General features: G+C 42.9%; 1 protein-coding gene across 1 annotated transcript in view; it reads right to left on the reverse strand.

Moving 5' to 3' along the window:
• LOC309388812 (regulator of G-protein signaling 5-like) overlaps positions 1-14,471 on the reverse strand; it is a 28,351-nt gene that overhangs the window by 6,984 nt on the left and 6,896 nt on the right. The window contains exons 2-3 of the mRNA XM_081946466.1: positions 14,295-14,396; positions 2,536-2,597 (exon numbers count right to left, since the gene is read on the reverse strand). Coding sequence (XP_081802592.1) covers positions 2,536-2,597; positions 14,295-14,396 — 164 coding nt within the window. The remainder of the gene's footprint in view (positions 1-2,535; positions 2,598-14,294; positions 14,397-14,471) is intronic.

Below are 14,471 nucleotides of genomic sequence, written 5' to 3' on the forward strand. Positions count from 1 at the left end.
ACTGGAGATTCAAAGAATTATTTCAGGACAATTAGCACAAAATTCAATTCAATTCAAACTTCAACTAGCAGCAATTTGGGAGAGCTGCTTGAAGATTAGGAAAGGGATGCTTTGGAAGATGTTGGAGAGCCCTTTCTTTCAGTGAACTTAATTGCAATAATTAAAATTAAAATTAAATGAATTTTAATGTGGAGGAAAGCAAGGTTTTACGCCTGGGCAGGAAAAACCAATGGTAGAAGTTTAGGTCAAGCGAAACCTGGCTTAAACACAGTAACTGTGGGAGTTTATATATTAATATATATAAAATTATGTACTGTGCTCAGAGATAAATACATATTCATATATCAATATATATAAAATGACGTGCTGCATTTACCATTTACCACATCTAACTGCACTATCAATGAAGTTTATCAATAAACGTGATAGAGGTAACCTGTTTCCTCAGGCTGCTGTAACCTCTTTTGCCAGTCTTGAATTTATAATTTATAATATAAAATAATAAAAGGCAAGAAATAGAAATCGTTGATGATACCGTCAATGCAACACTCTGCCATAAAAGTAATTTTATTGGTAGTGTTGTAAATCTAAGTAGCTGGACTTACCGGCATTTACATGCAGCATAGCTAAGTATGATATTGTGCTGTATAATAGCTTGAGGTTTTTCAGAGAGTCTACCCCCCCCCCCCACTTTTGACCATTGCAGAGAGTTTTCTGTTAGTTCCCCTTTTGACCCAGGGTGGAAAACTCTTTTTCCTTAGTCTTCCTGCCAGACATTAAGGGAAAACTCTTGCGTAAAGTTCTTTTTCCTTACGTCCTTACAGAGAGCATTTTTTCCCCTTAGCCTTGTCACAAGGAATAGGGAAAAACTGTCCACAAGAGACTAAGCCTTCAACCCCCCCTCCCGCCCAGTTCTTTGCATAGAGTTTTAATTACAGGTAATTCTCAACCTGGAACATACTTTTGCTGAGTATAGAGCTGATTTACTTTTCCTAAGTCAGCTCTATACTCAGCAGCTTACATATGCAGGTAGCACTGAAAAAAGTGACAGGACTGTTTTTCACACTTACAACTGCTGTAGCATCCCCATGGTCACGTGATCAAAATGCAAGTGCTTGGAAACTGGCATGTATTTATGACGGTTGCATGCGCTGGGGTCATGTGATCACCATTTGTAACCTTCCCAGCTGGATTCTGACAAGCAAATTCAAGAGAGGGGGGGAGCCAGACTCGCTTAACTACTACATTGATTTGTTTAACAACTGTGGCAAAAAATGGTCATAAAATGGGGTGCAACTTACTTACCAACTGTTCTTGCTTAGCAATAGAAATTTTGGACTTAATTCTGGTCGTAAGTCAAGGACTACCTGTATTTTACTCACTAAGATACAGTATAGAGAAGGGGGGGGGCTTATCAGCTAAAATACAAAGATCCCACCCTCTTGATTATTTGGTTTTTTAAAAAAAAATCAGGTTTGACATACAACTTGAGCAAATTTGAAAATCTCTGCTATAGATGACAGTTTTTGGTTTCAGAAACCAGGAAAGTAGAAGTGTATTGAGTCTTATTAGATTTAGAGGGTAGAGGAAGAAAATGTCTTCAGAGTTGAAGAAAAATTGAACTGAACTCCTCTTGCATTTTGAACATGGAATGTGGTGGGTGGGAGGGGGAGGAAATGTGATTTTGTTGTTAACGTCAGTACGTTACCCTGGGCTGACTCTTATCTGGGGAGACATACTTTCTCAGTTCCTGCCTTCACCCACATTCTCCCTACAGCCTTCAGTGGAAACTGAATTTGCTTCATACTCTTGCATATGGGACAAATTCATGTATGCGTAGTTGCCTGAAACATAATGGACTTCCCACAGTTTCATTTCTTTATTATAGCCTTTTTTATACACGATTTGGTTCATACAATGCACTTAGCCTGCTTTTCTGGATTTGTATGCTACATTAGAGAAGCAACCTGGAATTAAAGAGAAACTTTCTAACAGTGAAAAAAATTAAACAGCAGAAAAGCTTGCCTCCAGAAATTGTGAGCCTTCCATCACTGTATGTTTTTAAAAAGATTCTAGACAGTCACTTATTTAAAATGGTATACGTTCTCCTGCTTGAGCAGGGGGCTAGACTATAAGACCTTCAAGGAGCCTTCCAGTTCATTCTAATCATTTTATTCTATTAAACCAAATAGGCTGGATTAGCAAAAGGTTGTGAAGGCACAAAAAGACTAAACCAACCAAGGTTAATATATGATATACATGCAGGTGATGAGACTGAGTTGGTGTGATATAAATATATCCCAGGTATACTCTGATTTTTCTGCTTCTGATCTGGGATAAAGGCTGATATAATTTTATACTGCATATAAAATTCATGCAAATATACTAAATGACAAAAATGGCAATAAATTATTATTGCAGTTGCAAACTTAGCACTCTTCCATAGAGGACATAGCAATGCTTTAATGTAATTTCTCATGGCCTACAAAAAATTATTATTCTTAGGATAAATAGGTTATCGTTACAAAGACTTACAAGGGTTTTGAAGGAGCTTTTCCAAGGAATTGCGCCACTGCCAAGCTTCTTCTGGGGAAGGCCTGCAAATATTAAAATGAAAACATATAAAAAATATAAAGGCATATTCTTTAAATCAACAAGTCAGAGAAGATTGGTACTACCTGAACAGTCTTTTATTGAATCATTGCTCTACCTTATTCATTATTTTACAACCTCTTTATAATCTCGTTCATCAGTTCTGTAACTTTTCTTAGCCTTCTCTCACTTGAAGCTAACTATAGCAAAAATATGGCCCAACAACCTCCTTCCTATGCCATCATAATGTATTTAATTGAACACAGCCGTAAATTGTCCTTAGGTATTCTAATTTTAAAGTAGTATTCTTCCTTTGAAGATAATATGATTTTGCTGCAGAAATTATTTGGCACACTACATTCCTAGAGGTCATATTAAGCTAGTGCAGATATACTCCTTTCCCCCCAGTACCTATGCTGTGAACTTCAAAACTATGTATCTTTTGGTGGTATGAAATTCCATTTTTTTTTCAAGCCAATTCCACCCTCTGTAGACTCCAAGTCTCTGAATCAATACACAGTTCAGAGACCTGAATAGCAATGGCAGTGAAGAGGGGCCATGGGATGACGTAAAGTGAGTGAATAAGACATTTGCTATTTCACACTGCAATCCCCTTTTGTTATATGGAAGAACATTAACCATGACCAAAATGAGCCCAATTATCAGCTAATCATGGTGAATAATCAGGTTACCAACTAGTCTATGAAATATAGTTGCTACAATAGAATGAGTTTTAACAGAGTTTAAACCTACCTTCTAGCCATTTATCAAGGTTTATCTTCTCCATAGCCCTGTTCCCAACCCTGTTGTGTGTTAAGTGTTTCCCCACTGGCTGGTTGAGTTTGATGGAGAACCCTGAGCAAGGGAATTCTCCAATCTCTAACATTGAAGTGCACTGTGTACTGTAAATAAGGACTGCTCTATTTAGTGCCATGATGACAAGGGAAGGATGAAGGTAACAAAATTTACAGTAGTGTAGTTTTCTGATGGCTCAAGGACTAGTGGACAACAGCTTAACTTGGTGATGAGGAAAAGCCTTATTTGGAAGGACTAAAAATACGTGCAGTTTACCTGAAACTGATGCCAATGACTTGCTAAATCCAACTAATAATGGATGCAAGTCTCATATATATTTCCAACTGTAAATAGCAGTTAGATGGTACCGTACACTTTGGATTAGGACTAGACAAAACTAGGAACATATAGATTGCCTCAGACAGCAGTTTCATGGTCCTATCGCCATTTCAGCAAAATGTACTTCCCTCTACTGCTCAATATGATCAGATAAAGGTGTCTATTCATGAATAGAAAAACAGCCGGAGAATTGGTATGGCCGAGAAAATTGGTAAGGCCAGAAATTAGCTGACTATCTCCTTGAGGTAGTGGAACTTGAGGAAAAGATACATGGAGATCAAACAGAATAACAGAGTTGGAAGGGCCTTTGAAGGTCTTCTAGTGCAACCCCCTGCTCAAGCAGGAGACCCTTATGGGGCAAGAGAGAAAGCAGTTTATATAGGGCTGGACTGATAGCACTATTTTCGGTTATTCTCTGATACTGAAAGATTACATAAACATTTAAAGTACAGTTCTTCATATTCTCCCTTTAACAGCTTTTGTCGTCCCTTTCTTCTTTTTTATTTTCAACTCTGTGTTGTTCTGTATAAAGCAGAATGGAGCTGAATGGAGGATATTTGTTTTCCATGCAGAAAGTATTCCCTCCCCTGAGTATTCATTCTTTCATTTTATTTTTCAACCTCTGAAGTTTGAATTTTCCCCCTGCTTTGGCTGTGACTTTGGGATCTGGTTTTGTCTCTCCCACAGAGTTATCATCAGTTCCCACGCTGGTCAAGAAAATGATTGCTTTTGTCCCAAGGAAGTATGCTATGGACTCCCATGGCAAAGTGGATACTAATTATCTGATTTTACTCAGGCTGTAAGGATGTGAAATTAAAGTATTAATGTAAGACAAAATAGCAACTACTGTAGAAGCCCATACAGATACCAGCAAGCCTAAGAGAAAAAAGAGCTCACTAGTACAACATTGACAACTATGGCCCAAAAGACATAAAACTGGATGTACCGTAGTTCTGGGACATTCTGGAACCAGGAAACAGAAGTTTGAAGCTGCCATTTCTCTCACTGTGAATGCTATCACAGTACTTTTATCAAGCACTTTTAATAAACAAAGAGATGCATATAAAAAGTAGAATGGGAATGTGTATAAATGAATAAAACTGCTATAAAACTGCAGTCTCACTGGACTGACCGCGTATACACTTTTTTCTGAATGATAATCAGTAGAAGGTTGCTATTTAAAATCATTTGTTAAAAAGAGGATAAAGGATAGAATGGAAAAAGTGGCATGCGATGACATCAGAGGTTAGTCAATGGTTTAGAACAGGGATATCAAACTCATGTTGTCACAGCAGGGTCACTTTCCACCCCTTTGCTAAACCGGGCATGGGCATGGCCAGCGCGTGACACATCCGTCCTGTGGGCCAGGAGTGACAGCCCTAGTTTGGAATGTTGTTTTTGTATCAGTTAACAGATGGGCTCATCCTCATGTCTCCTACCTACAGGACAAGGACGTCCCACTAACCATTTTTAGAGGGCATAATGTTATGACAACTCCTTCAGTCAGTGGCTTGGCTTGCCCTAATGTAATGGAGCAGATTAAATTCATATGTAACTGTTCAAGTTCAAAGTAGTGTTTTGACTCTTCTCCTGACACACGTCTTGCCATGTGAGCCATCTACAATGCCTCAGTGATTATGTTGGTGATCATGAAATCATAAACTACCATCTGCCCAGCCCTTCTCTGCCTCATTAGGCTGCAGTTGCCATGCTCTTTCCCCCACACTGCTAGGCATTGCCCTCCATGGCGTAGGTTGCCAGAGAGATCTCACACCTGGCTCCCACAATTGTATCTGCTCATGTAATTACACCTAACTGGCATTTGATAAGAGTGGTGAGGCATTACACATGCTTCTTTTTTATACACTGGTTTAACGAGTCTTTGAAAGAACTATAGACCTGTTCACATTTACTTATTTTATTGTTTATCTCATATAAATGCATTCCACATTTTTTGTAGCTTCTTCTCACAAGGACTTTCACGTGGTGTTACTTTCTACTGTTTTATTTCTTAGTTTATGGGAGCAGCACCATTTTTGCCTATTCTAATCCATGCTCTGCATCTAAGTGCTGCTAATATTATCACTCCCTTGCAGCAATTTTCCCTTTCCTGCTTCACTCTGTGCCTGACATATCAAGTAGGATATGTGGCATAGGAGTGCAGAATAAATGAAGGGAAAACCCCCAGGAAATGTCTATAGGTGTCAGCCTATAGACTTTGCTGCACATGTGGACTGTCAGTCAGACCATGGTTGTTCACTCAGATTTAGTGTCTTTCCAAAACAATGTTAGACCTGGGTTAGAAAGACCCCAACTTCTAGTTGGGCAACCTTAAAAGTGGCTAATGCTTATAATCAAGCAAATCTCCTCACCTCATATTAAGGAGTGATTAATGAATATTTTTCATGTCAGCAACATATCCCTTTTTAATAAACATAATTATTTAACCTCTTCCCTATTTAATCAACCAGTTTATACTGGGATGAACCACCTAAAGAAATCATTTCCATTTTACTGGATTAAGCTGAGGAGTTTTATCTTGTCAACAGACAAGACCATTTTTCCTGGCCTTAATCCAGGACTCGTAGGCCTCCTTCGGTCCTGGGTAAGTGCAGGAAGTGGTTTGGGGCATGACATTCAAGTTCATGAGAATCAGCTTTCATCAAATAAAAGTTTCTGTCCACGTGGAAAAGATCTGCTTAATTGTTTGAGGCAAAGGGCTCTTCAGGCCAAAGAAGGGGCAGAAAATAATCAGGGGAAGAAACCTCAAATATTTGCATCTTTGCACTCTGACAAGACCAAATTATGAAACATGGTTCTACTTTAAAAATAATAATTATGCCAAAAAAGGCTGATTTACTCAGCAAATTTTATTTCTCAAATTGATATACTGCCAGAATCCAGCTGGGGATGGGATAGGATACCTACAATTTTGTTCTCATCACTAGAGCAGCCCCGGTCTTTCTTTTCCTCCCCAATGAGAAAGCAAACACTTTCCTTCCTGAAGACCTGTGGAGAATCGCCTCACGACATCTGTTTCCATTGCCATGACCAGGGAATTGGGATGTTCAAAACAGCCCATAAACCCACAGCCTAATTTGTTCCAAATGGCTCTGACAAGAGTGCATGATCTACCTAATTTGTCTGAAGTAATGGTTAAAATTAAGCTACTATCAACTGTGTCCGTCATCATGCAATCTTTAGATCAGCCTGTCTGCTGAGCCTTTTTTTTTTTTAGAGCCTAATTGGAAACAGATTCAGGGACAATCAGCCAGGAGAGGTTCCCCTTGTGCATTAAGGCCATTTCCCCCCTTAATAGCATCAATGCTACTGGTGTTCATTTTGTTCCAGTTCTTGGAACTATTTTGTCTTTGGTACAGATGGGAGACTGCTTTCTCACAGATTAAAATGACAGTGATTAATGTTGGCAATTAGCCTTTGGCAGCGGCAAGTTTCTTGAAGTCCACAGATAAACAGAAATGGAGCCACTTTTTCTAATGGTCATATCAATGTATCACTACCATTTCAATTTTCGCCCGTATACCGGTAGCTCTTCTTAAATTTGCCTGCTTCCAACCTAATCAAACAATAATGATATAAAACCTTCTAAAGGGATTAATTGTGTCAGTTTGTTGTAGCAAAGTAAATAAATATTTAAAAAATAAAAAGCAAGTAAACAATCTGAGGGTCTTAAGTTACAGCACCTTAAATATTAACATATTTAAGCTCTTGCAGATGATAATCTACTCCAGAAATATAGACATTTTCTTGTGTTCATAATTGTTTTTCATCAGGGAAGCAGGGACGGAAGATTGTAAAGCTTTCATCTGACAGGGACCCTCAGGAAAAAAAACTTTAGTATTGTCTATAATTAACATACAAAGCAAGTTTGACTTTTTGTAGGGAGGTATGCCTTTCCTCCTTTCTTCCTTCTATCTTTTCTGCACTCCCTGCAAAGTAACTGTGACCACATTCCATACCACTGATGAAATGAGTGGATTTGGATCAGTGGTGAAATTCAATTTTCTTTTACTACCGGTTCTGTAGGCATGGCTTGGTGGGCGTGGCAGAGGAAGGATATTGCTAAATCTCCATTCCGACCCCTCTCTGGGGCCAGCCACAGGTGGTATTTGCTGGTTCTCTGAACTAGTCAAAATTTCCGCTACCGGTTTTCCAGAACCTGTCAGAACCTGTTGAATTGCACCACTGATTTGAATATTTTTTTTAAAAAAAAACATAAGTGTTCTGTAGGGAGAACGAGGCAGACAGGAACTGAGGCAAGGCAGGTTGAAGCTAACACAACCTTTATTAAAAGTTTAACAAGGCAAAGTGCAAGGCAAACCTCGAACCGGCAAACAGCAACATTTGACAGCTGACAGCCCTTTTTATACCAGAGCTGTCAGACTCTGAACCATAGAATGGCTGCATTCCCGTGCCAGCTGGCTGTTCATGTCTTAACCAATCAGGAGCCGGCAATGATAGTCAATGGTGTTGTAGCCTCGAGGACCTAACACCCCTCTCCTCCCAGTTAGCACATGCGTAGTCAGCCAAGTACACAGGCCGGTGTCAGCTCTACCCCAATTGTCTTAGTTCAGGGGCGGTGGCCAAAGGAAGAGAAGTTGGTGAAGAGTCCTGTGGAACTTCAGGAGACTGCGCAGCTGAGTCGGCGGGAAACTTGACCGCTGCAGGACTGACCGGATTCTCAGATAAGTCTGGTGACAAGAACGCATCGGTGGGGGGTGTTGCGTGCGATTCTGTTTGCGCTGGAGCAGCCTCTGTTGGTATTAGTTTCCCGGGGCAGGATTGGGCCTGCACCTGGTGCTGGTCTGCTGCACTGGTGGCTCGCCGTCTGAACTGGTTGATGTGTCAGCGCCACATTTGCCCATCACTGAGCTGGACCCTATAAGAGTAGGGTCCAGTTAATTGCATGATTTGTCTGGGAAGCCACCTTGGTTCAGCCCCATAGTTTTGGGCATAGACTGGGTCTCCCACATTAAAGGCCCTTGTGGAGTTGCCTGCAAGGGGGCTTTTCTCTGCTGCATAACCAGGGTGTAGTCAGTCCAGGGTTGTCCGGAGCTAATGACCCATAAGCCGTTCTGCGGGACTTTGCTTGGTGATTGGGCACGGAGTTGTATGCTGTGCCAGGAGGTATTGGGACAGCTTGTGGCCCAATGTCTCTTTAACCGACCGGATGGTTCATTCTGCCAGCCCATTTCCAGCCAGGTAAAATGGGGCCGTTGAGGCATGTTGTATGCCATGCTGGCCTAAAAACATTTGGAAGGGTGCCGACGTGAACTGGGGCCCATTGTCAGTTACCACCATGTCGGGCAACCCATGGGTCGCAAATAGCCTCCCCAGCACCCTAATTACAGCTCCAAAGTGGTGGAGGGCATAGGTGCCAGCTCCACCCACTTTGAGTAAGCATCTACGAAGACCAAGAAGTTCTGTCCCAAGAACGGGCCGGCGAAGTCCAAATGGACTTATGCCCATGGAGCCCAGGGCATGTCCCATTCCCTGATGGGCACAGAAGGGGGAGCCGGTCTAGATTGCTGGCACTGCTGGCAGGTGGCTACCCAGCTTTCTATTTCCTGGTCAATCTTTGGCCACCACACATAGCTTCGACCCAAAACCTTCATGTGCACAATGCCCAGGTGAGCAGTGTGCAGGCAACTTAAAATTGGTGACCTAAGCTTTGGGGGAGCTATCACCCTATTGTCCCATAACAGGCACCTGTTAAGGACAGACAGCTCATGCTGCCCTATATAATAGGGGTGAAACTCAGGATCTTCTGGCCCCAGTGGCCACCCCCTGCGCACCTAGTCCAACACCTGAGCCAGTATGGGGTCTGAGGCAGAGATCCTGGCAATATCCCGGGCGGATACTAGCATGGCCAACTCCTCAACTAAGAGGACCAAAACTGCAGGAGCAGGGTCCAAAACTGGCGCTGGCAGAGGGCAGAGACTGAGGGCATCAGCATGCCCCAAGTTTTTTCCTGATCTATATTGAAGCTGATAATTATAGGCCGCTAGAAAGAGTGTCCATCTGGACATCCTTGGAGACAAAATCTGAGGAGTCTGGCGATCCCCCACCAGAAGACCCAAGAGGGGTTTATGGTCGGTCACTAAGTGAAAAAAATGACCATAAACGTAATCGTGAAACCACTTTACCCCTGCTACAGCAGCTAGGGCCTCTTTATCCAGCTGACTGTAATTTCTTTCAGCTGTTGAGAGTGTGCGCGAATAATAGGCAATTGGGGCTTCTGAGCCATTAAGTAAAATGTGACTCAGAACAGCCCCAATGCCATAAGGTGATGCATTGCACGCCAATGTTAATGGTAGGTAGTCACTGTACTGCACTAATAAAGACTTGGATATAAGGATATCCTTAACTGCCCTAAAGGCTTGGGCTTCTTTAGACCCCCAATGACAGGGCGTTTTGGAGTCCAGGAGCCTATGAAGAGGCTCTGCCAAAGACGCCTCATGGGGTAAAAAAATGGAATAAAGATTAAGCAGTCCCAGAAAGGCTTCCAGTTCAGCCTTAGAAGAGGGCATGGGGGCTTTCTTAATTGCCTCTACCTTGGATGAAGTAGGATGGATGCCTCTGGAATCAACTAGATACCCCAAAAATTCTACACTGGGAACCCCTATCCTACAATTCTCTTGTTTGAGCTTCAGCCCCGCTTGGTGGAAACGGGTCAGGACTGCTCTTAATTTATTGATGAGCTCAGCTTGATCCAAAGCGGAGATAAGTACGTCGTCAAAATAGGGTACCACCCCTGGCAGCCCCTGGAGCATCCGCTCCATTAGGCTCTGGAAAATACCCGGGGCTACACTAACCCCAAATTGCAGGCATTTACATTTGAAAGCTCCCTGGTGCGTTACGATGGTTTGAGCCATCGTGGCTTCGTCTACCCTGAGCTGCTGGTATGCTTGCGCCAAGTCTAGCTTGGCAAAAATGTTTCCCTGGCCTAATGAATGGAGCAGATGTTGAACCACTGGCACTGGGTAAGGGTTGGCTTGCAACCCTTTATTAATTGTGCATTTAAAATCCATGCAAATTCTAATACTACCATCCTGCTTAATAGGTATTACTATGGGGGTCTCTCAGGGAGAGTGATCTACTGATTCAAGCACTCCTTGTGCTATTAATCTATCTAGCTCTAAATCTACCTTGGAGCGAAGAGCAAAAGGCACCCTCTTGGGTTTTAGACGGATTGGTGCCACCTGGGGGTCCAAGTTAAAAGAAATGGGGGTCTCATTATATTTACCAAGCTTGTTGTCAAATATGTCCCTGATCTCACTGGCCAGTGCGGCAAAGGAATCTGGAACAATGAAATGGGGCTCAACGTCTCCGTAACCAGTCAAGCCCCAGGAGGCTGGGCAGATGGCCATCTACAATGATGAGGGGAAGAGGCCCCAGGAAGTTCTTGCTGGCTATGGTGAATGTGCCACAACCCACAATGGGTATTGGCTGCCCTTGATAGTCTCTGAGGCAAAGTGGGCACTGTCTGAATTGAGCTTTGGTCATCTGGGCATGATCCGTTTGATAGTAGCCCAAGAGACCAGAGATTTGGAAGAGCTGGTGTCCACTTCCATCTTACAGGGCTCTCCCTCTATGCGCACGGTCAGGTAGATCTTATGGGTAGGCTTGGTCAGGGAAGCGTGGCTGATAGCCAGTTCAGGGTACTGCTGGTCACCTGCGATGGCAAAGCAGTCTTCACGGCATTTGGGCAGTCTTTTTTCAAATTATTTACACAAGGCGTGCTCCGGAGGTGGTTCAGAGCTTGGCATGGCCGCTCTGCAGACCTTGCCTAAATGTCCTTTCCTGTTACAACGATGGCATATTGCGGCTTTGAACCTGCAAACTGACCTTGCATGGTTCCCGCCACAACTCAAGCAGCCCGCCTGAGGTAAAAAATCAGCCTGAGTCCGTTTTTTTTCTGGTGGCCAGTTTGAGGTGGCTAATCTCTTCTTCCTTGTCAGAGAAGTCTTCTTTGTTGCCTTCTTTGTAATGGACAGCATGGCCCCTGCTGGCATGGGTGGCCGGTGGTGGAAATCTCTGAATTTCTACGGTGGATTTGTCTGACATTTCACATGCTGTAGCTTCATCCACGGCTGCCTGAGGGCTCAGCTCTTTTCATGCCAGCAAACGATGCTGAAGTCTGAGGTCTTTGATACCACAAACCAGCTATTCTAACAGAGCATCGTCCAGTACAGGAAACTCACAGTGCAGGGCAGCTGTTCTGAGTGAAGTCATGTAGTCGCTCACAGAGTCCCCTTCTCTCTGGGTTCTCTGCCTAAAAGCATAATGTCTGGCTATGCGCGAGGGAGTTGGAAAGTAATGGTTTTTCAGTTTCTCCAAAAGAGTCTCCCAAGTCATCGAATGGACGGATTGAGGGGCTGCTAAAGCCCTAGCCGTCCCAAATATCTCGTGGCCTCATGCGCTGAGGAAATATCCTCTTTTACGGCCACTGGACAAACCAGTGAAGTCATTTGCCTCCAGGAAACACTCAAACCACTTGAGGTACATGTCCCATGTTTCAGTGGCCGGGCTGAATGCCGTGAATGCCAGTAGACTAGCCACCCTTAGAAGGACGGAAACTGAGGAGTTAGCCTTGGAGCGACGTCTCATCGCCTATGACTTGAGGCAGCTCTTATTAGTGACTTTGCTTCTCCTTTACCTCAGACCTGATCCCATCCTCATTGCTAGTGTTCTGTAGGGAGAACGAGGCAGACAGGAACTGAGGCAAGGCAGGTTGAAGCTAACACAACTTTTATTAACAGTTTAACAAGGCAAAGTGCAAGGCAAACCTCGAACCGGCAAACAGCAACATTTGACAGCTGACAGCCCTTTTTATACCAGAGCTGTCAGACGCTGAACCAATAGAATGGCTGCATTCCTGCGCCAGCTGGCTGCTCGCGTCTTAACCAATCAGGAGCCGGCAATGATAGGCAAAGGCATCGTAGCCTCGAGGACTTAACAATAAGGAATCACAAGTTTCTTCATTAGTAAAACCAGTCGTCTTGACACCATCAGTTTCAAACATACTAGAATTATGAGACAAGCACAGAAATATTTTTCAGGCTGATCTGATTTTGCCTTTTCCAAAATGAAAAATGTATCTTGTGCTATGTGTCATGGAAATAAATTCATTATCAAATGCTTGTTTTAAATCTCTGTTGAGTTTTGTGTCATTTATCCACCAGTGGAAGCCCAACATGTGATTTCCTTTTTTAAGGTATGGTGAATGTTGTAAGAATCAATGGACTATAACAATTCTAGTAGTCCTCCACTTATGGCCACAACTAAGTCCAAAATTTATGTTGCTAAATGAGTCAGTTCTTAAGTGAGTTGTGCCCCATTTTACCACCTGTTTTGTCACAGTTGTTAAGTGAATCACCACAGTTGTGAAGTTAGTAACACTGTTGTCAAGTGAATCTGGCTCCCCGTTGACTTCGCTTGTCACAAGGTCGCAAAAGGTAATCACAACCCCGGAATACTGTAACTATCATAAATATGAACCAGTTGTCAAGTCCCCAAATTTTGATCATATGACCATGGGGATATTGCAACGGCCGTGTGAAAAACAGTCATATGTCACCTTTTTCAATGCCGTTGTAACTTTGAATGGTACTAAATGAATTGTTGTGAGTCGAGAACTACCTCTGCTATGCATTTAAACAGTAGTCTTGTAGCAGGGGTGTCCAAACTTGGGAACTTTAAGACTTGTGGACTTCAACTCTCAGAATTCCCCAGCCAGCCATGCTGACTGGGGAATTCTGGGAGTTGAAGTCCACAAGTCTTAAAGTTCTCAAGTTTGGACACCCCTGTCTTATAGAATTGGACAGGGCAGCACGTTTCCCATCCAGCTCCATGTCAGGAAAAGTTCCACATGTTAAATTTATGTCAGTCTGCTGTTATGAGTGAAGCCAACATACATTTGCACACATTTCCTGTGAGCATCCTCTGAGAATATTGTGAATAAATATCCACAGTAAGGGGCGCCCTCTTACTTCCTTAACCCCAGATCTCATACCATAAGCTCGAAGAATCCAGGCCACCTTGCCCTACGATATATCATTTTGTGATGGTAGTAAAATGTTTAGGGACTCTTGATTCTTCCACCAAGTTATACCTCTGAACCAGGAGTGGGTTTGGGCTTCTTCTACTGACAGTTCGCTCAGGGATGTGCTTCACACCCACTTCACGCATGCGCGCACATGCGCAGTAGTAAAAAATGCTTCTGCGCATGTGCAGGAGCAAAAAAACAAGATGGCAGCACCTATGGTGCTGCTGATAGAACCAGTTCGGGGGCGTGGGAGAGCGAGTTACTACCTACTCAGTCAAACCAGTTTGAACCAGCAGGAACTCACTTCTGCTCTGAACATACTGTAGTGAGAAGTGATTGGCTGGTCTTCGTAATCCAAAACCACAATTATGCACCCTTATTGTCTTTCCATATGCAGATTAAAGCATCGTCTTAATCAGAGATGGGAAACCTTCTCTCCATCTTCTAAACTGTTGAGTATGGACTAATAATTATAAACTAATAATTATTATATACTTACTTTTGAAACTTTGCTGGCTTCTCTGGGTAAGGGATAATCAGGTCAATAGCCGAGTCTGGCTTCTGGAGGAGCGTGCCTAATTTTGTCTTGATTTCTTTGGCTCTGGAAAGAAAAATTATGAAAGGATACGTGAAAATACAGTAGTTTCCCCTAAATGCAAGCCTGGAAAAGATGCTC

Source organism: Natrix helvetica (assembly GCF_964273705.1).
Source record: "Natrix helvetica genome assembly, chromosome: 3".
Taxonomy (NCBI): Eukaryota; Metazoa; Chordata; class Lepidosauria; order Squamata; family Natricidae; genus Natrix; species Natrix helvetica.